Raw genomic sequence first — 26,822 nt, 5'->3', positions numbered from 1 at the left:
GAACCATCTACTTTATAATCATAAAAGTACAACAATGTGATTTCAAAAATCTGAGACGCTAATTTTTTTTTTTTTCTTTTTTAATAGCTCCCAACAATGGTAACCAAGGTATGTCAGCCTGGTTCAATCTATTTGCAGACTTGGATCCACTTTCAAACCCAGATGCTATTGGACACCCAGATGATGAACTTCTTAATGCTTGACTGAAATTATGATGTCACTTTAATGGTCTTGAGACATCGATTTTGCAACATACTGCCTTTGTGGAAAGTTTATATTGTAATTCATACACAAAAGCATGGTGTTTGTGAATATAACACTTGTCAGCCAACCTTAGACAGATGGTAAGGACTACCTTTGAATAGATTGTCTTTTTAATATCTTAGATTTGCGGCTGTTGATAATATGTGGAAAGTATTAGAAACTATTGAGTCTGAAATAGATACAATTTATTTTGAAATAACAGCTAGGAATAATTGTCAATAAGGAGTTGGGTTTATTTCTTTGGAAAGCCTTTCATGTATAAGTTTCCTTGCTGGCTGTGAGAATTTTCTATGTGGGTAAATGACAGAATGTAAATTGGGTTGTGATTTGGGGTTGGTTTTTAAATAAAACAGTGGCAAGAGGCATTTTCTGTTGTGAAAACAGTACTAGAACCAGACCAGTTTTATCTTTAGTTAGAAAGGTAGAATAACATTTGAGAACTCAATTTGCTTTAAAGAAACCACAGAGAAACTTGGTGCTTATTTTCTCCACTTGGAGGCTAAAATGTACTATTACTCATTTTTTTCTTTCATAGAAAATCATAGATACCCCTTAATTCCATTATCAAATTTTCATGGGGAAGTAGCAGGATAATTTATTTGCAAAGTCCATCCTCCATAGAAACAGAAAAGTCTGTCTTCCCATCTCATAAACTACAAGAATGTCCAGTAACATTCAAGACATTGTACAGGTGTTGTCAGGTCTGATTTTTCATAGATACGGTAATATGCAGTATTCATATTCTTCCTGAAATGGAGGGGAGGACAATAAACAATTGACAATAGTATTCCTGAAATTACCCAGAAACTGCTATCTGAATGAGGGAGAAATTCTAAACACCTTATACTTATATATATTTGCATACTTACCCCATATTTCTTGATGTGATTTAACCCAGAATACTTTCTGGCAGAGTTACAAAAAGCTCTACAAGATCAGTAATGGAGTGTCTTATTTTTTTCCACTTTTCACTTTCTTCAGGTGACAGCATCTGAAGCTCTGTTTGTTTACTAAAGAAAACCTGTTACCCATAGAGGGTTTTGAATCTAAGTTAGAGGGAAGGCTATTTAATTGAAATTAGTGTAAGCTAATGAAAACGTAGCCACTACATATACACATCAATTACTCGATTTTCTGTTAGTCTTTCTTGCCCACCTTTTCGTTTTGAAACAGTATTCCCAGTATCTTACTTTTGTCGTTCAATTTATTTCATTTCTGTAAGAAAACATTTTAACTTTGTTATTCATGGTAGTTTCCATCTACTTAGCTTTAAACAAGCTTATTATTTACAAGAGAACTGCTTGTAATGTCTGTGCCAATGTATATAGAAAGACATTTTTTAGGAATGGACGGACCCGAGTAGGTAAAACGCAGTCCACTTTGCATCCATAGCAGTCTGGCCTAACTGAAATCTGAACTGTCTGCAAGCTTCAGAAAAGCACTACTATGGCCAAGTACGGCATAGGCTGGAAAGACCTTATCTGAGGGTCGGAAACATGGACCTAGGAAGTCTTTCTTTAAAATCTTTTCACATGCTTATTCCTATTTATTTGGTTATCCCTTCAGAAGCATTTTTTAAGTCTTCTTTTTCATTCAGTGAAATTCCCTAGAACGCAATACTGTCTTTGTTCTGCCAAGATCCAATCACGAGTTATGATTATGATTGATGATCTAAATACTACACCCATGGTGATTCTGCTCTCAACTTTGAGTACCTCAGAAAATGCTGACCTTGTCAAGTTTGTCTCATTTTTATTAGTTTCTTTCACTAATGCATGAGTTCAAAACTATTTATCTCCCTTGCATGCAAAGCAGTCGTTATCTCATATAAACAAAAACACCACAATACAAAGAAAAACCACTGGTCTCGTCAAGCCAGAAATCCGAATCCCAGATTCTGAATGTGAAGGGATATGGCCCTCAATTTTCCAAGAGCAAATGTTCTCAAAAAATAGAAACATACGAGAGATTTTTATTTAGTTCTTAGTATCTCTAACATTTTCTTTCAACAAAGTATGTACTTGACCATTTACCCCAAATTCAAAATTAACTGCCTTAGCAAGTCTAGTTATAACTTCAGCAAGTCTAACAACTGTTTTTGAAGAGCACATTGAAAACTTAGTTAAAATGAAGGTAACCATTCATACTTTCTCAAGGTTTGTTATTTGAAACTCATTCATTAATTTAGGGGCCAGAAACAGAAATCTGACTATTATTACACCTAGATTACTAATATAGGAAACCAACCACATATTCAATAGGGAGTAAAGGACAGAATAAACACAGAACAGAAAGGTGACCAGTTGCTATTTGTCTAAATCTAGATCTTCCATTCAGTAAGAAATATATTAACCTTAACCAAGAGTAGGCTGAGAACAACTCTTTCAAAATAAATACTTATTTATTGAGTGGGTGAAATACCTATCTTCTACTTTTTTAATACCAAATAAGAATACATTTAAAAAGCCCCAGAACTAAATTTGCCTAATCTACCACTTTACAAGAGAGGCAGGAATACTAGAGTATATTAATATCAGATAGGTATAACTTTATATTTTTGAAATCTTTCATTAATTGTAAAGCATAGCTCTGTTTTTGTTGGAAACAAACTGTATTTTAACAAAATAGGTTTCAGCATTTGCACAATGATGAATTTGTATTTCAACCATGGATATTTATTTCACATAATTGTCTTTACAGACCATCTGGAAATGCAGAGGTCTTACAGCATAAGAACAAAGGAAGTTTGATTGTGCTCTGTTTTTGAGCCTCTTTTAATAAAGATTACAAGATGACGTGAACAAAAGTTTATTTCCTAAAGTATTCGATACAAATCCAATTATTGTTTCCTTATTTAAAAACTTGGGTTTTACCTTAGAATCTTAGTAGCGAGAAGGTAGTTTGAATTGAAAATAGATACCACAGAATGAAAATAAAACCAGAGCAATTAATATCCTTGTGAATCTGGATTCTAATTCTTACATAAGATATGAGAAATAACAATGTGTATTCTCTGTGTACTCTCAGTAACAAAATACAAATTGTCAAATATCAAATTTGTGAGCCTAGAAGCAATAACCAATGAAATATAAGCCATAATATTTAACTTGGATTCCTGAAGGCAGGAATAAAAAGAATAAAGTCAGAACTGATCCAGTGTATTGGCAGGGCCCTGCATTCCCTTACCTTGAGCAATGAAGCCCCCGAATCTTCGGATGTAGATGCATTTAAAACGTACAATGTGAAGTTGTTTAAATATTTAAGGAAAACTTATGTGACAGGATTGGTCACATCCATAATCCCAACATAAAATATCTTCTGTATTTTAAGTGCCATTTAAATGGAGACTAAAGAGTTCAATATTTAAAACTGTCCTTGACGTTTAAAATGAAGTCATGGTTCTTCACTCAGTGTTGTAAATAAACTGTTCAATGTACAAAGAGGCAATACAAAAAGGCGATAAGGTTTTGGTGGTGTTAATAAATATGAATTTGAAGTGCATTGTTTTTACATTAAAGAAAGTTTTCTTTTTTCCCATTACAAAGTAATACTCTCTCATTTAAAAGTCTGAAAAACACTAAAAAGTAGAAGAATAAAACATCCACAGCTGTACCAACCAGGAATAACCACTGTTAACATTATATATTGTTATTTTGTAGTGCTTGTCACATACGACTTAAATTTGATCCTCGTGATTTCATTCTACTGTCTTCTCTGTCTGAAATGGACATACCAAGGTATTGAGATTGAAATTACTTTTGTCTTTTCTTTAAAAAGGTTAAAAAAAAAACCCAGCAAAAATGTGAATCACTCTGTTCTACCCATATTAAAGAAAATATTTCTTTTGACTTTGTACAACTATGGCAACATTAAAATCCAGAGTTTGAGGATTTGTGTCACTAACTTCCTTGGTCAGGAACTGGCGTCTAACCAGCATGCTTTCTCTTTGCCCTCTGAACCAAGCTGCCAGCAGTTGAAGCAATGAAGTCGGAGAACAAACAAGGCAGTGGCCCAATGTCACATAATCTGCAATGATACTGAAAACCTCTATTTTATTAATTTCACTGTTACAGGACAAATACCAGTAAGGCTCTGTGGTTAATGTCTGAGTTCTAGAGTCGGTCTTGGTTCAAAGCCAGACTTTGACATTTCCCAGATGTATGACCATAAATTATTTAATCTAATTCCCATTTCATCATATATAAGATAGTAAAAAGATAGTAAAACCTGGCTTTATCGGGGTTATTATAAAGATTAGGGTATACAGTAACATATAAACTGTCTGGCACTTGGAAAACTTATCAGTGTTACCTATTTTTATTGATTTCAGCTCAACAGCCTTGACTATTTTATACTTTGTGAGCTGAATTCTATGGGATCATTTTCTATGACTAAAAACTTATGGCTTTCCTAAAGAATGAATAAAATAACCTAACAAAGTAAGATGTATTTGCTTCCAGTTTTATAAGTCAAGCTATTTTCACATTTACTAACCATTTACCTGACAGCACTATCATCAGCATTTCCTTCATCACATAAACAGAAAACTCCGGTTCAAAGAGGTGACTTCTTTACCCAATATCCCATGACCATTAAGCTGCAGACCCAGAACTAGTACCCAAATTATGGCTCTAAATCCAGAGCTTTTCTGCATCTCCCCTGAATTATCCCAATGATCTAAAAAATAAATGCTTAACATGTGGAATTGAGATGAATGCTTATACTTCTGGTTTTTAACTGAGAGCCTCCATAATAGTCCTCTATAAAAAATGTTTAGGACAAATCCATGCTAGTATATAAAATCAAAGTTAAGAGTATATGGAGATAAATCCTGGAGAAGATGCAAACTCTTGAAAAGTATTTATTTTTTACAAAACCAGCAATTTGGAGATACTTATTAATGGGATGTAGAAACAATGTCTTAAAGACTAGTCTCATCTGTGTTAAGATACCAGACTAACCCAAAGGTACCTACACAAAAGCTGTTCCTAACAGTATTTTTCAAATCATTTTATTTACAACCTACAGTATAAGTACATCTTGCTTTACAACCTAGTATGTGTATAGTCAGGTGTTACTTGAGAGGAATGCATTCTGAGAAATGTGTTTAGGTGATTTTGTCATTGTGCAAACATCAGAGTGCACTTACACAAACAGATGGTATGGCCTACTCCACACCTAGGGTCTATGGTATAGCCTATTGCTCCTAGGCTACAAACCTGTACAGCATGTTACTGAATACTGTAGGTAACTGTTAACAGAATAGTAAGTATATATAAAAATACAGTATGTATAAAAGATAAAAATGTTACACCTATATAAGGCACTAACCATGAATGGAGCTTGCAGGACTAGAAGTTGCTCAGGTGAGTCAGTGAGTGAGTGATGAGTGAATGTGAAGGCTTAGGACTACTGTGCTCTACTGTGGACTCTTTATAAACACTGCACACTGAAGCTACACTAAATTTATAAAACAACACAAGATAAAATCAAGCACCCCAAAAATGATATAATCAAAAGACACAGTAAACATGAGATATATGAGGCTGCTGTATGTATGTAACACGGCAGTTTTATAGCAAACTTTTTTATAAGTATGAATAGTACACTCTATGAAAAAATTACATAAACCAACAACACTGTCATTCATCATTATCAAGTATTACGTACTGTACATAATTTTATGTGCTGAACTGGAAGTGTAGTAGGTTTACACCAGCATTACCACAAACACATGAGTAACACACTGTGGTAAGACATCACAATGGCTAAGATGTCACTAAGAGAGTTTTCACTCCTATCTTATAGAACCACCATCATGTGCAGTCTATCTGGTGACCGAAATATTATGCATTGCATGACTATCTCTTGTCTAGCAAGGGTTTTACACACAAATACTCTCCTCATGTGTAAATATACTTGTTTTCTATTCTGCTTAAAAAAAAAAAAAACTTGGCTGAGCCCATTTAATTCCAAATCCAAAGTTTGAAAAACACGAATCAAAAGAGATACAAAGGCTATTTGTATTATTATACTATGATATACAGCAGGTCCTCAAATAATAGTTTCATTTTAACAGTGATGAGATACCACAGGAACTTAACTCATTTATATCAATTAGCCTATGGTAAAATTGGTTTCATTATAAATTGTTTCACTTAAGTCACAGAACCTATCGATGACATTGAGGGTTTACTGTACATTGAAGAGGATACTCTATTTTACACTCACTTTTTTAAAGCAATCAAAGGGAAAGGATCGATATAAACCTAAAAACCTTTCTTTGGTATATTTAATACTGATTCAAAGCAAAAATAATAAATGGGGGAAGAGAGCAACACCCAGCCAGAAATTTGAATTTGTTCCTTTCAACCTCTTTAAAGGTGAAGGGATGAGACAGAAAAAGGGAAGTATGAGCCAGTTTCAGATTTTCTGTATTTGATGCTATGTTAAATGTAAATATATATACATTAGTTATCCCCAAATTCTGGTTAACCTTTCCCCCCAGAACTTTTTTATTAACTTGGTGACCATTTTTTGTGTCTGACAGCCATGGTGACTTTCTAAACTTCACTTAAAAGATATCTCTGCTTTCTAAGTGGTTATACTGCATGTAGTCTTCACTGGGGGCCTGAGTAGGTCTGCTGTGTGCATACAGACTAAACTCCCCCAGCCTGAACTGTCTTGCATAAATAAACTACTGTCACAAAGGAAGAATATAGGTGGTTTAGGAAACGTGAATTACCAAAACAAAAGGAAAAAAATGTTTTATGTGTACTTCAGAATAAAATTGATTTCCCAAGCTAAATCTCTTAAGCTCTGAAATACTGAATTATAAACACGTATATCCTTCAGTGTACTTGTTTATAATTTAATGTTTATCATTTACCAAAGATCAGGTACTTTAAGTTCTAGAGCAAGTAAGGAGGTAGTAAGGAAATAACTATAATATTATACATCCTGCTATGTAACAAATGCATTTTTCTACAGATTTGTGAAAAATATACTATGTATAAGTTATTTCAGGCTAGAGGTATCTGAAAAGAAAATATGAATTTGAGACTATATTCATAAAAGTACACAGAAAAAAAACTCAAGAAGAACAGACTTTATTTTTAACATAAAAGTTCTATTTTCTTGTGAGGCAGCAATAAGTGTTCAGATACAAGGAATACATAAGTACATAGTAACAATATTTATCACCACTGGAAATGCTGTTTTGGGGGGAGAATTTTGTTAGAAAAACAAAATTTTAAAAATTGCATTTAAAAAAGATTTACATAGCTTCAACAGAGATGAAAGGTACAGACTTTAAAAAAACAAATTATATTCTTCAACAGGATTGTATAAACAAAATATTGTTCAGGACTGCTCTGCTTATCATTAAATTAGGCAGAGTAAAACTTAAACCTTAAAGTGCGGAGTGAAGTATTCTTAGCTTAATGCAAATTCAGCACTTCCACTGATAGGATTTTGAGACATCAAAATTCCAAGCATCGAGGAATGAATCTTAAGTTTAGAATAGTAAATTCAGTAGTGGCAATTTTTCTTTTATTTCCTTTAACAAAAGAAAATCTTGATAACCCAGTCCTAATCTTGCACATACAGAAAGCTATAAATTCTGCCATTTTTTAAAACTTTCCAGTAAAAGCCAGCCATTAAAGAAAGGAGAAAAATGGCTTTCTTGTTGCCAGTTATTCCTCAGCTAGCAATAGCACCTTCTAAAAGGCTGATTTGGCTTGTCATGAGTGTAAGAAATATTTTAAACAAAATGAATCTAGATCAAAAATAATTTTGGCATCCATGCTCACCATATTAAACAAAAACACAAAGCAGTTTTAAAACATAATTGGTCATGAAAGCCATGACAAGTTAAGACTTAGTCATGATCAAAACCAGTAACTTTACATGTTATCACAAAGAAATTGTTTAAGGGTAAAAAAATAACTTAAGACTGGCAAAGTGAATAACCACAGAACAGCTCCTTTTCCTGAAATATACATGCCACCTATTTATTTTACTACAATGGAAATAAATGTATTTAAAATTAAAAATGTTTTAAATTATATTCCCATTGAAGCTATTCTAAATTTACCTTCTGTACAGTTTTCTACAGAATAACAAGATAATTATGGAATGTAATTTTAGAAAACAGTATTATGCAGTCTATTGAGACCATTTTTAAAAAAATCAAATTTGTGAACTAAGGGTTAAATAAAAAAGCTCAATGGACCTATGGTTAATATTTTTTTAAGACTGCGATAAAGCTCATATGCTTAAAAATTAGCCCTTTGGCACTGGCAGTTAGAGTTGTTTGTACCTTGTACTTTTTTTTTTTCCTTCAAATCTCAGGCTCTATTTCTCCCAAATCCAAGGATATGTTTGGTTGCCATACAATTCATTCACATTCTTATAACCAAACATCAGAAGTTCTATTTACAAGGCTATGTAAATAAATCTTAAACTTATCCTCCCATTCCGATTTTAAATTACTTTAGAATAAGGATATATGAAACTCTACAAAAAAATATGAATTAGACAAACATGCACAACAGAGTAAAAGGAAAAATTGTTAATAAAGTGGCATTCTAGTTGTAAAATACCCTTGTGACTTGTGGGAATGGAGACAGAAAAAAGCGTAAGGCAAAGAACACAGATTTAACAGAACTCAGGTAATTCAAAGACCGAGGAGTTTTTTTAACCTTGTTTTTAACTTCCTCTTCCTACCATTCAAATCAACTCACCTGATTTTTTTTTTTTTTTTTGCCTTTTTTCATCTTACTTATTTCACTTAGTATAATACCCTTAAAATGCATTCATGTCGTTGCAAATAATAATATTTCATCTTTTTTATGGCTGAGTAGTATTCCATTGTAGATATACCACAGTCGACACTTAAGTTTTTTTTTTTTTTTTGCCTTTTCTTCTGTATTTCTGACAGAGCAGTTCTCAGGGTGAAACGGTAAAGTCAAAGGCATAACAAAGGCAAAAAAAGCAGGGTTCTAAGAAACCAACCAGAAAATTTACATCCTGAATAACTGAGCTTTTACTGATTTAGAAGCCACAATGTACTAATTCCAAGTAAATTCGTTTTGGATGAAAAGGTACCATAATTCATTGGTCCCGGCAATTGAAACCTGACAGACTTATTCATGTTTGAGTTTATCTACCTTGCCTAACTATATCTCCATTTTAAACTTAACAGGGCATACTTTTGGTGACTTAGATGTTTTGAAAGTGCGTCAATATAAGAAGTCTTTTCAGAAGATTTACTGCCACCACTAGGTTTCCTGTGATGGGATATATCTGGATAAACTGACATTATTAACCTTCTAAACCATATCCCTTTTACAAGTATTTAATTTTTGTTCTCCCTTTAATATGTATAAGAACATTAAATTATTGCATCATAAGGTAGTATATGAAAACCTTAGAAAGATGCATTTTATCAACAGTCTGCTGAAACTCGTTTTTAAAAAGAGCTGCTCCTTAATTTCACTATCACATACCCAGACATGAAATACTGTTGTCATGTGATATTGGCAGTGATTGTACTAGAATAAGCCTAAATCCTGTATGGATTTTTCAAAGGTTCCTGTTGTTTGTGCTCCAAAGCTCTCCTTGCCTATTTTCCCTACTGTGTGAAATGTTGGAGGGACAACTAGCAAAATCTGTAGGCAACAACATATCTCAGTGCCAACCACCATAAAGAAAAGGTCAGTCGCAAGATTCTGTGACTACGGATTGCTATTCAATGGATTACACTCCTGGCAAACTACTACCCCTGACCAAATCCACAAGACAACGACATCACAAAAGCAAAGAAGGAAATCCATGCAGTCATTTTAGGATCTCTTGGGACTATGATACAGTGATGATTAAAGGTAGAATGACACCTGTGGTAAAGGGAGATCATGTGATAAATATTGTGCAGAAAACCAGAGGCTCCTTACTCCTAGCTGGCAATCAACACTGGGTAGCTTCTTTTTGGCTGACTTTTAAACCAACTTCCAATGATGGGTGAGAATATATTAAGCATTTGTCTCCAGACTATAATTTTTCTGACCACATGGTGAAATGTGTACGGGAGTAGTGAAGAAAACAGCATTTTTACAAGTATTCCACCCAAAGCACAAACTTCTGACATCAAAAAACGTAAATCACATAATGTGCTAATATTGCTTTTTGTCTTTTTTTGTATATACTTGTTCAATGCGTTTACCTACCATTTCTTGTTTGGGAGAAGAACATGGTCATGAGGTTAAGACTGCTGGGAAATGCCAACAACCCCTTTGGTCCCAAAGCTGAAAACAGCTGAGAAAAGCACATATCTAGAAAGGGAAACAAGAAACAGAAGCCACCAAAGAATCTTTTAAACATCCTGTTTGCTATGTTTCAGAAAATGTAACATTGGTATTATAAAATAGTCATTTTCATATAAAAGATGGTTCTTGCAGCATCATTCATGTCTCTAGGAATCATGTTTGCAGGGATCAGGTTTTTATTTTTGTTTCTAAAAGTTTAATTTGAAAACAAAAAACAATGAGATATCAGCCCTCCAAAAGTAAAGAATGAGACCTTTCTTGTTTCAACCAGTGCTTGAGGAAAAGGCAGGCTAAGCACAGAGGGCTGGCCTCCATGAGTGAGCAAAGCCATCAGAGAGGCTGCTTTCTTTCCGCACATGTACTGTGACGTGTCACTGTGAAAAGGTGGAGCACGTCACAGCGAGTGGGAGCGCATGATGCCATCCATCAGAGTCACGTGATTCAAGGAGGTTCTCAGTTGCCCAGAACACAATGGCTATGCAGCACTGGGACCTATCCCTCAGCTTCTTCGATTGGTTCTGGTGGTGTGAGTAGAGAGGCTGATGGCATGACTGTACTTGTTCCTCGAGAGACTCTGTCTTGCTCTGTGTTTGTAGACAGGGAGGCCACAGCGATGGGCTGCAGTAGAGTGGTTGTCATGCCAGTGGTGACTGTCAGACTGTGGCCAGAGCCCTTGAGAGTAAGATCTGGTGTGGGAAGGAGTGGCTTGAGGATGCTGACGAGGCAGAAAGCAGAGCCGCTTTTAGGAATGAAATTCACCTTGTTTTTGTCAGGACAGTAAAAGGCTGGGATTTCATGAAGCTGTTTTGGCCTAGACGTAGAACAGACAACCCAATACTTTTAAGTCACCAAACACTGGAAGTAAGTTCTTTTATTATTATTTTTTACACATAAAAGGAGTACAAAATTCAAGCTATGTCAAAAGCTTCAAATACTATGAACCAAAGTAGAATTACAACACATGATTCAAAATATGTATTTTAGAATGCTGGAAGGACACCATCATTGCTGCTTTCAGTTCCCTGGCAAGCCCTGTGCACGACACAGGTAGCTCAGGCTGATGACCACTGTATCCCAATGAAGATCTAAGATAGCCAATATGAACAAAGAATTTCCTAAAGCAAAAGAAATTCTAGATGTTTAAAGACAAAATATGTTCCATTACCATGATTTTCCAAAGTCTGTAGTACTTTGAAGGAAAAAAGCAAAGAAATTAATGACATACAATGTCCATCTTTTGCTAAGTTCCACCACTGCATGACTAAACTTTGGTAGGCCTAAGTTTCTCTTCATGTGCACTTAAAAATTTCTGAAACAATTCTTTGAGTTAACCATGATGGTTTTCTGAGTAATGTAATGGAAATGTGAAACCAAAATAAAACTAATGGCAGTCCTTTGCTCTGAAACTTCTACTGAAGTCAAATCCTTCCCTGTCCCCTGATGCTCCTGAAAATTAATGGGTCCAAGTTACTTATAATGGGAAAGAATGAGGAAGAGAGGGAGAAAGAATGGGTCATGCTATATGTTTAAAAACACCTCTATACTGCAAAGAGGCCAGAATATCTGGGAATCAAAGATAACTAAGGTTAAGGAGTTCTTTAGTTGGGATCAGGAAACAGCATATTTGACTTCATTAAAAAGGATTTACTAAGTGCAGGTGGCATGGCTATGGTCTGTGTCTATCAAAAAGAATATAGAGTCAGAAAGACGTGTAAAATCTGGTTTGCGCTTTCTGGGTCCAAATCCAACTACCTATTTTCTTTCAGGTAAATAAACACATATTTCTAGAAATAAGAAATCAATTCTCAACCCACTCAAAACTCTAGTTCAAGTCAGAGTTACTACCTCAAACCAAAACTAAGACTTAGAAAAGTATTCTTTAAACAATGATTAAATAAGCTAAAAATTTTAAATTAGGACCAATAATCTACCTTTGCTTTAATGCCAGTGAGTCCAGTGGGTTTTGCTCTAATTTTGACATAGCTAGAGCAAAAAGAGATTAATTTTTTTAGACTTTAATATGTTTTATTGATAAAAGGTAAAAATTACCTTTAAGAAATTTACTCGGGTTACTGCTCTTAATTCATTTTTGGAATATAATGAAAAATTTTAAAAATGAATAGGATTTTGTATGCTATATATCCTTTATATCAGTAAAATTTATAATAAACCATGTATATATTTAAAAGGAACAGGTTTACCTTCTAACAACAGATAAGATGTGCCATAAAATATGTTAGGGTTTACCTTCTTTTATCTGTCTACCCGTCCATACATACATGGCTCAGATATTGAGTCTTGAGAAAATTTCCAAATGCAATAGTCTAAGGCAGATACCACAGGACACCAACCTACACAACAAATACTCAAACTCATTTATAGAAGAAATTCAAATTGCTTTTGAGCCAACCATTTCTCTGCACTTAGGCAAATGTTAACTACCAATGAGCGAATCAAAGAGCTCAACTCCAGAAAGGTCCATTTGGACCATTTAATTTTTACTTAATAGAATGACTCTATTAAGAACTCTCATGAAAAAGTCTAAGCCAGCATTTTCAAATTAAGCATAAAACTTATATGAAGTATTTGTTAAAGATGCATATTCCTGGTTCTACCTCTATATTTACCCTTGGGGCCTAGGAATCTGCAGTTTCAACTAATATTTCAGATGATTAAGATGCAAGGAGTCCAAGAAACAGTTCTGGAGAAATACTGCTTAACATTCAGCTGGCACCAGTCAAGTTTTTAGACTGACATGGTTGAAAAAAAACAAAAAACGCAGTCACTAAAACAGACTTTTCAATTACCATCACAAAAGCAGATAGGAGAGAGACAGCTGGGATTTCCTAGAAGTACAAAGGATTCAAAAACAAAGCTCTTTGTGCAGCAAAAGTATTCTGAATTTACGTTAAAGGAAATACTGATAGAAAGGGGTACATAGAGGAACAACAGGATGCCATGTTTCAAAATTATTCCAAGATGTTTATAATAAAGAAAAAGAAGTTATTTGAATGGGACAAGGTTGGACAATATCCACCTTGCATCTTAGGTTTCATAGTGAAAAAAGGCCAGAACAGTGGCTCTTAGACTTACAGTCATAGCGAGATTGGAAGGTGAGGGCTAAGTGCTTTCATCATATCCCCAAATAATGTTTATCACCTAATTTACATAGTCTCATACATACAACACTGTAGCCATAGCTTATAAAGCAAGAAACCACTACTACTGAAAACACATGGCTGCAATATTTTCTAAGCCAAGTGAGTCTAAAATTGGAGTACTTGACTAGAGTACCAGCCAAGAGAGGTATATGAGCATAGGAGATCACACACCAGGGGTACCAGACACTGTTTAAGATTCTGCTTCTTATACTATCTTCATTATAGTAACATGATTCTGCAAAGTAATAGAATTGTTTCCTATATTGGCAGACAAAATATTTTTAAAAACTACTGACAGAACTAGAGACCAAAAATAGATAAAACCTGAAAGGAATTTGATAATTGAAAGAAGGAAACCACACTGACTGAGATCTGTGATCTATCCTGAATAAATATACTGCTAAATTCAATGTGATGTTGAATTTAGCAGTATATTTAGCAGGTTCAGAAACAACAGCCACAGATGATATGTTGGAAACAACTGAGGAAATGTGAGTAACAAATGGATATTAGTTGATATCTAAGCATTACTATTAATTTTCTTTGATGTGATAATGGTATTGTAGTAGTGGAAGAGTACAGTGGTTACTTTTAGGAAACAAATATTATATTGTATTTAAGGTTAAGTGTCATGATGTCTGCCAACTTACTTTCAAACAGTTCGGCAAACATGGCAAAATGTTAACTATAGAATCTAGGTGGTGGTCATATGGGTAATCACTATACTATTCTTCGACTTATATGAAAATTCTCATAAAAGAGAGGTTTTTATGCGAGGGAAGGGGATACTTACGAGCATTCCTCAAACACTTTGACTCTTTCACAGCCCTCAGGAGGTTCCCTTTTGAACATGTAACTGTTGTTAGGTTTTGGTGAAGTTGCATATTTGGGCAAGGGAGAGTTGTTCCCATTCTCTGCAATAAATGACATACTGCGTCATTAAGAAATACAACACAAATGCATAGTCATTCTGTATTTAACTGTTTTTGGCCTTCCGCCATACCATGAACTACTTGAGGATACAAACAGTGTTTTATTCATCAACATCTAACAATTCCTGGTAAAGAGGAGATAATTAACGTTTGTTAAATAAATGCATAAACAAATAAAAGATTTTTATTTCTTCTCTATTTACAATTACCACAGCTTAGGCCTGTATCACTTAATCCTCAGTAATGAATAATGACTTACCTCACTCACAGATTTATTTCTAGACCATGCACAGCAAACAAATTCAAATGTCACTTCCATTTTTCCCAATATAAGTAACTGAAATGGTTCACTAGTTGCTTACCATGCACTTTTGGCATACCCTTCAGAATTTCTCAATTTGATTTCTCTGCTCCTCCAGTTTTAATCTCTACTCCAGGTAGTTGTAGCTATGTGTAACTGTACACCAAAGATTTCCTTTTGCCTAAGAACTCCACACCTAAGAGATCTCTCTCTGTTGATTTTCCAAAATTGCCTTCAAAGTCTAGCTCAAAGTTTCTGAAATTTTTCCAAATTAACCCTATCAAAGGGAATATTCCTTTACTCTGGTATTCTTGTTCAGTGCTGATGTCTTCAGTTTATACTATGTTAACTTAAAATTTTTGATATGTTACATAAGAGTTCTAAATTTTCAGTCTGTGTCGGCTAAGCTACAAATTCCTTGCTGACAGTAGCATTGTGGGCCCTGTTTTCTTATAAAAGAAATTCAGAGAAGCTAACCAGTCACTCATCTCCTAAAATCAAATACAGCAGGACACAAAATTTGTGGAGTTCCTACATGCTACTGAAGTAAAACTGGAAAATATGGGAAATCAAGGGACAGATTTTGTAGTTATGTTTTTTAAAATTTTGGGAGGTACATCTGATTGAGCACTAAATACCGGGAGATGTGCTAAAGGTTTGGATTCACTACCCCCTTTTAATCCTCACAATAAGTGTAAGTAGTAATTATGCAGATTCCTGACAAGAAACGCAAGGATTTAACTGAATGTCAAACTGTGTGCACAGTGGAATCATCAGAAACTCCTCATGAGAACATCAGAAACTCCTCATGCCTATGTCCCACTCCTAGGGGTTGTGATTTAATTGGTTTTGGGTGTTGCCCTGGAATAACCATGTTTTATTTAACCTAGAAGCTGGCAAAAAAAAAAGAGGGGGGCCAAATAATATTTTATAATAACCCACAGTTTGAAGTGACTTCTTCAGAAACTGTATATTTTAACAGTCTCAATAATTTAGTAGTAATGGCCAGCTGCAACAATGGAACATTTTAGGATGTTCCGTACACTGTGAGTAGGAGATCCTAAGTAAATGACTACTAAACTGAGCTGTAGAAAAATTAAATTTAAAAAAAAAAAATCTTCCTATTGCTCTTAAGCACATGCAGTAACTAGGATAAGGCTAACAAATATTGCCCTGATACAGACAGATGAAAGGTCCTATTTGCTTATGTCTCCAAGATATTTAAGTTGCATTAGTAGCCCTTTAACCTTTTATTCCAGGATTGCATTCATATAAATTTTGCATTCATATAAATCAGCTTAATTCTTGTTAGAAATTCCACAAATATACATCCTAAAAAACACTAAGTTGAAGGTTTCACATTTAATTAAAAAGTACTAAGGTAGTAAAAACATGACAACTAAGGTGAGAGAGAACAAAGTGCTTTTCAGGACAAATGTTCATCTCATTTATACCAAAAGAAACATTTCATGTTTCTCACTAATAAGGAACCTGTATTAGCAAGAGTAGAGAGAAAAAAAAAAAGGTACAAATAAAAGGCCTACTGTTTTGTACTCCAATTTAAAATGTTTTGAAATATCTCCAAATCATTACCTTGGTAGTCTTAAGTATGTGTGTTCTGACAGAAAATGAACAGAATGATGGATGAAATAAGTGGTATTCCCTTATCATCTGGTAACAAAATTCTCCTGCACTGTACCTTTGTCCCTGGGATCGATGAGCAGGTCATCAGCCGAACAAGGACTCTCCTCGCTACCTTCGTTGGAGATGGTGAGGAATGACGTGGGGGACACAGACTGAGAGCGGCTGCTGTTGTTGCTTCCCCGGTCTGCCCCACCGGGGGTCTGCGTGTCAATGCTCCGTGTGCTGCTACTTCTCTGCACGAGGGGGGGAGGTGCACGATGGCCATCTGGAATATCTTGTGGCTGTTAAAAAATTTTTAAACATATGTATATTTGTCACTAATTTTGAAATTCATCCAGAAATGAACCCAATTTGAACTTTCCCTTTTGTTCCTTCCAGAAGACTCATAAATCAGAATCTCCCTACTTATCAAGCCTAACAAGACAGAAGCCTTTGTGTTGCTTCACTAGACACTGAGCAGCATGGACAAAGACACTGTATTTCCGGGCTATGGCACGTGATAGGTGGTCAGTTCTTGCTGAATGATGAATTGCACTGAATTACCTATCATGTTATAAATATTATTTTTAAAATTATAAAGAAGGGCCATGGTAAAAGAGGAAAAATCAAGGTATTAGCACTAGGTTCTGTAGTGGGTCCACTGGGGGACCTAGTGATACTTGATATCAGGCCCTTTGATCTTCTCCCCCTGCCTGAAAGAGTTTTTCAAAGAAACCTTCCTACATGATGGAACGGTTAATCACAACAGTTCTAATTATAGGGAGGAATCAAGGAGAACATTCCAAAAAAGCTTGTGTGGCTCATTTAGCAAGGAAACCCGCTCGCTGTTCGACTGTGGCTCATTTACCTTTATTATATCAGGGAAAGCTTCTCCCATCATGCAGTATGGAGGAGAGGGTATGGGGAATTGTGTTTTCTTTAATTAAACCAATCTTTAATCTTAAGGGAGAGGACCTTAAACATCAATAAAATACTACTTCAAATTCCTCAATTCTTCTTTCACTGAAGAATGAAGCTTAAATATATTGTGACATGGCTTTAAATATGAACAGGAAATTTTCTCACTATGTCTTACATGTCATTCTTATGTAACATTACATTTAGAATAGTGCACATTCTTATGTGCATTATAGGTAAGCAGAACTTCATGATGAGACAGTTAACCAAATAGTAACTGACAAACAATAAGATACAGGTAGATTCATGCTTAGAAAGTATTTGATGTCATATCCTTCCCTCCCCAACAAATTAGTAAGCTAAATTTTTATTAGAGTTTAACAATTATAACATCTGTCTCATGATTTTTAAATACAGATAAACAAAAAATAGTTTTTGTTCAAGAATCCAAATTTAGGTCACATCAGTTGTCTCTATAGATGCAAAGAAATGAAAATTTTTCATTCACTTGCCAAAGTCAAAGTCTTTCGAAAGAGAAAATTTCATTTTCTCTCAATGAGAAGAAATCTAAGCAAATATGGAAAACAAAATTGTGAATTTTTTAATAATTAGAAGCATTATGATTTTAAGATATGAGATTACTTACTATAAGTTGTTCTTCTTTTTCCCCAGTCTCTTTAATTATTATTTCAATTTCCTGATTTAATCCTTCCACACTATTCCGAAACCGGGAGCCTGTTGATTTGGTGATGGGAATTACTGGAATAAGTACACTCTTTGGAACAGGAGCCTTGAGAAAAAGTAGTAGAGGGGGAAGAAGAGAGTTTTAATATTACCTTTTAATTTTCTAAATTGAAAAATACTTCCAGTTGACAAAAGTAACTCTAAAAGAAATCAAAATAAAGTTTATAGGCCTCACAAAAAGTGTGAGTAACCAAATCTCCTCCTCGGTGTACGTGAAACATAATTTAAGGCCAAAACGACATACAATGCAAAATATACATGACTTACTGTTGAATTGTATACTTGAAACTTCCTGGATTTCGTTAACCAATGTCACCATAATAAAAAAATAATAATAAAAAAAGCAAAAATAAATTTTAAAAAATAAAGCCAAAATGCCAGATAATGAAGGTTCACTTTCAGAAGTTTATTCGCATCTATGAGGGACTATAAAGGGAATAGGGATAAAGGAAAATACTAAAAGAATGTCAATCTCAGAAATTCTTTTATGATTGTAACAGAGTTCAGATTTCAGAACATAACTTTAGTCTTCTGATGCCACAATTAACTACAATCGAGAAAAGAAACAAACAAAAAATGATTTTAAAAAAAAAAAACAGGAAAAATATCTTGACTGGAAAAATAAAATCACTTCCAAAATCCATAAATAGCAGCAAGATTGAAATGAGAGTTAAGTTCCTTATAAAATTTATTTATACTTTCATTGTAATAATTTTAATGTTTTGTTCAGGAAATAAAATGATACAATTCATTTTCGTTTTCCAAAACCTGTCCCTTAATTTTTTAAAAATACTTTTTTTTCACTGATGCAGTTGTCACTTTTGAAAAGAGATAACTGATTATATAATTACAGGAAATTACTTGGTTTCCTAACAAAATACTTAAAATATGAAACAAGAATTGCAGAGGTATCTGTCCAAAGCTCAAAGCACCCAGGTGCCAAAAGATCATCTTGTATATACAATACAGTCCTGCTGTCTGGTGAAGAAATGTGATTAATCCATCCTTCATTTAGGGAGGTTTGTTTGGAAAACCTCTCTTTCAGGGTAAAGTGGGCAAGGAGACAAAGGTAACAGGGCCTCTAATCAATTATCACTAATTTCATTCAATGGATAACCTTGTCTGATATAAAACTTAGTGTTAAACCTGTATTTCTCCTTTTATTCCTGCTCACCTGATTCAGTGATTCCAAGAACTTAAATATGGCCATAAAAACTTTACTCTGAGAAACTACTTTTAACTGGCATTGTTTTCTTATTGCAAAAGTAACAAATATTTACTGAGAAGAAAAATACATGGGATTCAGTCACCCAGAGATAATAATTGTTACTAATTTAATAAATATCTTTCTATCTAGCCCTTTTTCCTCTGTGCATATAAACTTTTAAACCAAAAACAGATTGTAACTTGTGTTCTATAAATATTTCCTGTATTTCTAACATCTTTCTATGCTTGTCTTTTAGATGTCCTATTCTTCACTCCTTCCATCTTACTGCTACAAAACAAGTAACCCTTCACAAGCCCCATCAGCAATTCAACTGGTTCATCCTGTGTTAGCACGGGTAGTAAGATGGGACAAGAGGAAGGCAAACAGTAAGGGCCACCACTCCATTCCATTCTAATAACTTGCATTCTCTACTCTCCGCCCTATTCTCATTCCAAGGTCCTCACTTTCCTACTTTTAACTTAGTGAAGTAATGCCCAAGAGTGTCCTGGAAACTGGCTATTTCTCATCAGTCTTTTGTTAAGAACTGTCACTAACACCTTGAAGAAACTTTTTCACCTATTCTGTTACCCTTGCAACAAAGTAAAATCTCAATGCATAATCTAACAAAGGCTTTTATTTCTTTATTAAGATTTGATCATCACTTTATGTATCTGTTGTTTTGTATTACTTACATCATCAGAAATAGGGACAATTCGCTCAAATTTCAGAAGCAGGAAATAAATATCAAAACATCATCACTGGCTCTCAATACAAAACCTCTACCCCACCCAATCCTTCCTCCTTGTTCCACCCCTTAGCATCCTCTGGAGCCACCACTGTTGCCATCCCCCACACATACCACACGAGAAGTGTCACACGGTCCTTCCTAAGGCTGGCTGAGAAGCAGGAGTTAAACAGGACAAAGACCGCACTGCAAATCTATCCCCACATTCTTTCATACCACAAACATTCAAGAATCTGGTCTTTCAACAGGAGTAATAAATAGCTTTTTAGAAAAAAATACTTAAAAATTCTTTTAAGGATTTAAAAAATTCTTAAACTGGTCCTCTTCTTAAAGTGGAGCAGTCACAGATGCACAAAGCCTATCAAACAGAGGTGAAGGTGGCCCAGGAGGAGAGACCTGGAGAGGCAGGAGTCCTCCAGGCCTGTGCATGCCAGGACTGGAGGAGCTGGTGGGTGGTCACGACACCATGTAACAAAGGCTTTTACAACTCTCAAATTAGGTATGTATTTGCTTCAAGGATAAGACAGTGGAAGAGGGCAGCTAAGACTATACTTCGGTTCATGATAGGTCAAGGAAGGAAAACCACCTTTCTCAAGGTAGTAGCAATACAAAATAAAAAAGGAAATAGGTGACAGGAAACTGATTCAGACTAGAGCAGCTAAGGGTTAAAAGAAATCTATGGCTCACTTATCTGGAGTGGAGTACATATTAGAACATTTCTATCATGCAGTCATCCTCTGTATCTAGACTCTTCCTGTGTCAGAAAATGAGGTAACAGAGAACTGGTACAAATTTTAAAAAACCTCAGGAGTTATTAGTACATATACTACAAATAGTATTTTTTTCAGAGTGAAAGGTATTCAATTCCAAACTTTATTTTCTCTTCTAAATATCACCAAAAATCCCCACAAATAATAGCTTGCAGTAGATGCTATTTTTAGGCTGCTTTCAGGTAATGTGTTTGGTTTATAACTATTAAGTTACAGAAATGAAGGACGAGACTAGAAGGGGAAGATGATCTGTCAAAAGTTTTTACAAAATAATGACCTTATTAGATTTCAGAACCATAAATATCTCTCAGTAAGCTTGCTTATGAACAGAAAGTTTAAGTTTTCTGGCTGTCATGTTGAGAAATGCACATAAACAGGAAGCCGTTTAATAACTGTATATCTGATTACTGCCTTTCAAGGTAGCTAAAGAAGTCATACCCTACACATCTGGTAAGAAGTTTTTCTCAAATATAATCTAAACAGCATCAAGTATTTATCAATAGTTTAGTCTATTTAAAGCAAAGGGGAGAAAAGCAAAGAAGAAAGAAAATGGCCACTTCCCTAAGGACAACGTATCATTTTAGGTAAGTGATAAAAGTTCAACTAAAATTAATTTAACTAGCAAATAGTTATATTAGAAGAAAAAAAATCCACTCAAGAGCGGAAGTATCTATTCTCCTGAAGAAAGATTTTCTTCAATAAATATACTGTTATTCTTTTAGAAATAGAAGGTAATAGGCCTTTGATTTCACTCCTTATATAAACTATAATCTAAAGTATCTATACATAACGAACATGGTTATACTTAAACTTTTATGTTTCATTTCAAGGGCTCTTAAAGAATTTTATGTGTGTGTGTGTAAAATTTATTTTTCCCATATCTGTACACGTTTCTGTAATAAAATTTCTATTTCTACATATAATCAGTATATACAAATATAAGTGGGCTATCATATTAAATTGTGTGAGATCATTTTAAGACAGTTCTCTAAGATTAAAAGTTCTTCATTGTACTAAGGTAAAATCTATCTCTCCTAAGATCTGTCCTTTGGAAACATCAAGAACAAGGATCTCCTATTTTCTTAGCTTTTGATTCTTTCTCTTCAAATAAGAGTGTTTTCTAGTCAATTAGATTTTTAGTTAGGTGAATCACCATTTTAAAGTTTTATTTTTCTATTTATATTCTCCATATATCTATTATATGTTAAAGATCAAATTCTACATAACAATTGAGAATTAGCCAACACAGAACACCAAAGAAGATTTGGCCAACACTAAATCTTCTAAGATCAGTCTACGTTGTAACTTAAAACACCTGTTTCAAAGTGTGGGAAGACAAAAGAGTCTGGAAAGATGGGGGAAATGCCTATTAAAGCAGTGGATGAGTGGGGAAAAGATACTGAACTAAATATTCAAAGGAAGAAAAATATGCCTTGATAGATAAGATGGGGAAAAGTCCATTCAGGAATTCAACAGAGATTTATGAGAGAAGTATGAGCCAGAAACCCTAAAAACAAAAGGGAGGTAAAAACTGATGTTTAGAATTAAAATATATAAATATTAGAAAGCACTGGAAAAAGAGCTTTCCTATAGTTGATCTGAAGCCTCCACATGGCCTTGATTCTTTCTGTCCTCTGGCAATCAATGTCCTCTCATCTGGTACTCACCTCTTAGCTCTTCCCACTCCCCAACCCCCACATCCCCCACAGAAGTCTCACTGTTTATTACTGAGAACACTTCTGTGACACTTAAGGGGGTTAAGCTTATTTCTGCTTAAAAGTGACAAATGAGGTTTCTTTTTTAGTCTCAGTAGGTAGATAAGTTCATTGAGTTAACACTGTTAATAAGACATATTTTAATAGAAAAACAAATGACTGATGTTTTATACATTATTATTTTCTTCAGAAAATCTAAAGCAAGAGATCACTTCATATTTTCATAATAGTTCAACGCTGCAAATTGAAAACAACCATAGAAAACAGCATGAGGTCGATTTCCACTTGACTGTAGAATTCAAGACTTCTCAGATGTCAATAGAGCCAAAAGTGGTAGACAAAACTTTGCAGATTGCTCGTGTTTGCTCCAGGCTGCAGCACTGATAAACTCACGGGCTTTATTCTTCATTGCTTGCATCTGTGGTCTTCAGAGCCAATAAGCTTTTTCCTGCCCTCAGACCATCATTGTAACACGCCATCCAGATGATTAAATACAGAGCATGCCTGTGTAAAACGTCATACTGATCTGATGTTGATACTTTTAGACCATACTTGGAAACTCCCATAATAAGTTCTTCCTCCAGAGGAACAAAAGGCAACTTTCCATCTTGCTGAGCAACATCTATGTAATTTATCAGGTCTAATAGCCCTTCAAGATTTTTTCCCTCAGAGTTTCAGCTTCTCAATGGCACCAACATATTTTATTTGAAACTCTGCACAGGTATCTGAATTACTCTTGCTTTGTCCTGAGCTTTTGGTGGACTGTGTGTCCAGGCTGGCCACAGTGCTGGATCAAGAGAGACCCCTATGCTGGGGTCTACAGATTTACTCTTAGTACTGATTTCACTATTTTGGGAACTGCTACTACTGTGCCATATTTTGCCTTTCCGACACATTTTTCACCATAGCTTGATCCAGAGGGGCTCCTCTCACAGCAGCTGGCCCATCCCCGGGGTCGCCTGCGGTCGGGGTCAGACACCCATCGCCACCTCTTAGCTCTTCTAAATTGAAGCTATTCTCTATAATAAAGGTTACAGCAGAAGTATCTACTCTTCTGATTTCTAAGTGGCAAAATATTTTTAAAAATTCAAGAATAGCAATCATATCCTGAACTGGCATACAAAGATTCCAGTGCAGCACAGCAAGTGCACTGGCCCCCCTCATTCCTGAGAAGAAAATAGGTTTTTTCCTTTTCTACCTCACTATCCCTTTGCTGTCAAACCCTCCCATGCTACTATAAATCTAATAGTGTCCCCAGACCAGATGAAGAAATAAGAAAATTCCAAGGGCTTTCTCGCTTGAGACTATACCAAACAAGAAAACACCTGCATGATTTTTTAATTCTCACCCAGAAATTAGTTTATGTGGCTGTGAAGATGTTGGAATCTCTCACTCTTCTGTTATTAAGATGACTCTAATCTTCAAACAATTCTGAAATGGGTTCGCTATACTTTCTAATGAGACTATTTCTTGAAATACTCCTTAAAATATTACATTTTAAGCATCTGAGGGCTTTGTCAATTTTGGAAAGTACTGATATGTGAGAGTTTCTCTTCTAAGAAACTTGGCAATATTTATTCCTCATAACACATAATTTCCTCCTGAATTTCCTGGGAAAGAATAACAAAAAATTATGAGAATTATTTTATAATTATAATATTCATTGTATGCCCAAGGAAAAGATCTTTTGTTAACTAGTGGTTGTAGATTATACCAGTATAATACTGTCCCCTTTGATTGTTAAAGGATACTAATTTCCCAGTAAAAATAATCTTCTACATATGAAATCCAAACAAACACAATAACTTAGAAAAGTTATAAAGAAAAGAAAGAGCCTCTAAAATATTCAAACTTTTAACCAAATGGAAAATCTATCCCTAGAAAATACATAGAAAAAACTTTAAGCACACAGACCCTGAACCCAACTAAATGGTCAAAATTAGGGAAATACCCTATAGAATCTGAAATACTAAAAATGCCCCAAAGCATTTATAGTAACAAATATTTTTCCATGTTAAATACAAAAAAAACACGACTATAAAGTCTAACATACAGTATGATTTCACCAAGAATGGAAAGAAAAAAACACACAAAAAAGTCAGGAATAGCTGTCTTTAGAGGGTAAGACTCTGGATGATTTTTTTCTATTTGATTTTTTAAAAATAACACTTTTACTGAGATATAATTTTTCTATTTGACTTTTTTTACTTTCTAAAATTTCTGTAATGAGCATGTAAATACTTTAATAATAATAGGAGCTTTGAAAAATAAGTTCAATAAGAAAATGGCAAAGAAGCCTGGTGGAAAATCCAACTGGTTTACTTTTTTTATATTAAGGTGCTACCTCAAACATCCTGACTTACTAAGCAATTTTTATGTGCCAAGAATTGCATTAAGTGTTTTATAACATTCTATCCTATTTAATACTTAGGACAACATGAAAAAGTCTTACTATAATGCAGAGAACCTGAGGAAGTTCGCACAGCTACCAAGTGGCAGTACCGGGATCTTAAGCTAAACAGTCTGCCCACAGAGAAACTGTGCTCACTCTCTACACTGTTACATGCATTCCCAGCTTACTTTTTGATTTTTTTACCACATAGTCTAACTTATTATTCCCAATGATATTTGTATTTTATGTATTTGTTCTTTGATTTTTTTATAACAGCTTACTAAAAAATAATTCATAATACCGTACAATTCACCCAATTTAAAGTGTAAAGTTTTGCTTTTTTAATAGTTATTGAAGAGTTGTGCAACCATCACAATTTCTTTAAACATGATGAAAAAAATATATCTCCATTAGCGGTCACTCCCCATTTCCCCCTAACTTTCCCAGCTCTGGGCAATCACCAATCTACAACCTGACTCTATGGATTTGCCTTTTCTACACATTTCATAAACTGGAATCATATGTGTCCTTTTGTTACTTTTTCATTTAGCACAGTATTTTCAAGGTTCACTCATGTTATAGCATGCATCAGTACTCTAAGTTTTATGACTAATATTCCATGGTATTTGTATGCCACATGTTTTTATCCATTCAGTGGTTGATAGAAATTTGGGCTGTTTTCAAATTTTGTTGTAAATCATGCTGCTATGAACACTTGTGTACAAGTCTTTATGTGAACACATTTTCAATTCTCTTGGGTACATACCTTGGAGAGGAAGTGGTAGGTGACATGGTAACTGTTCAGCCTTTCGAGGAACTGCTAGAATATTATCCAAAGCGGCTGCACTATTTTACATTCTTATCAGCAACATATAAGGGTTCCAATTTCTCCACATCTTCGCTAACATTTGTTATCTATTTAAATTTAGCCATCCTAGTGTGTATAAAGTAGTATCTCATTAGAATTTTTAATTGTATTTCCCTATTGACAAATGATGCCAAGCACCTTTTTCATCTGCTTATTGACTATTTTTATATCTTCCTTGGAGAACACTCTAGTTAGACCATTCGTCCATTTTTTAATTGGGTTGCTCGTCTTTTTTTATTATTGAGTTGTAAGAATTTTTTATGTAATCTATCTACAAATGCTTTATTGGATATAAGATTTGTAAAAAATTTATCCTATTTTGTGGGTTGCCTTTTACTTTTTTGATGGTGTCCTTTGAAGCAAAAAAGTTTTAATTTTGATAAAATCCAGTTTATATACTTTTTCTTTTGTTGCTTATGCTTTTGGTTTCATAACCTAGAAACCAATGCTTAATCCAACATCACATTTATGCCTGTATTTCTGTCTCAGAGGTTTTAGTTTTAGCTCTTACATTTAGGGCTTTGATCCATTTGGAGTTACTTTTATACATGGTGTGAGGTAGGTAGATATATTTTTTTCATCATGTTTAAAGGCTAGAATTAGCATTATCCTTTACTCCTATTTTGCCATCATTCTCATCTCATCACCCTCAGCTAATTTAAAAACTCAGAATTTAAAAACTCAGGTTCTGAAGTCAAATGCCTGGATTAGAATCCATGGTCTGCCTCAAGTGACCTTGATCAAGATACCTGACCTCTTTAGGCCTTAATTTACTTGTCTGTAAAACAGGGATAAAACAATCCCTATCTCAACGATGAGGATTAAATGTTAATGATATATCAAAATTTGAGTAGAGT

At 34.5% G+C, this 26,822-nt stretch overlaps 2 protein-coding genes and 1 pseudogene across 5 annotated transcripts in view; 1 reads left to right on the top strand and 2 right to left on the bottom strand.

The window, feature by feature from the left end:
* ICA1L (islet cell autoantigen 1 like) overlaps positions 1 to 4,707 on the top strand; it is a 71,418-nt gene extending 66,711 nt beyond the window's left edge. For all 4 annotated transcript variants that reach the window (XM_006921367.3, XM_025039542.1, XM_025039543.1 and 1 more), the window contains one exon: positions 88 to 4,707. In XM_006921367.3, the coding sequence (XP_006921429.1) occupies positions 88 to 203 (116 nt within the window). In that variant the 3' untranslated portion in view covers positions 204 to 4,707. The remainder of the gene's footprint in view (positions 1 to 87) is intronic.
* A 4,457-nt stretch (positions 4,708 to 9,164) lies between these two features.
* FAM117B (family with sequence similarity 117 member B) overlaps positions 9,165 to 26,822 on the bottom strand; it is a 37,302-nt gene continuing 19,644 nt past the window's right edge. The window contains exons 4-7 of the mRNA XM_015596790.1: positions 18,171 to 18,314; positions 16,683 to 16,908; positions 14,544 to 14,664; positions 9,165 to 11,400 (exon numbers count right to left, since the gene is read on the bottom strand). Of these exons, the coding sequence (XP_015452276.1) occupies positions 11,082 to 11,400; positions 14,544 to 14,664; positions 16,683 to 16,908; positions 18,171 to 18,314 (810 nt within the window). The 3' untranslated portion in view covers positions 9,165 to 11,081. The remainder of the gene's footprint in view (positions 11,401 to 14,543; positions 14,665 to 16,682; positions 16,909 to 18,170; positions 18,315 to 26,822) is intronic.
* Positions 23,002 to 24,272, bottom strand: LOC102897060 (annotated as a pseudogene).

This window comes from Pteropus alecto, unplaced genomic scaffold (assembly GCF_000325575.1).
Source record: "Pteropus alecto unplaced genomic scaffold, ASM32557v1 scaffold3, whole genome shotgun sequence".
In the NCBI taxonomy this organism is placed as follows: domain Eukaryota; kingdom Metazoa; phylum Chordata; class Mammalia; order Chiroptera; family Pteropodidae; genus Pteropus; species Pteropus alecto.
Note: the sequence above shows the minus strand (reverse complement) of the source record. Positions and strands in the feature narration are given on the sequence as shown.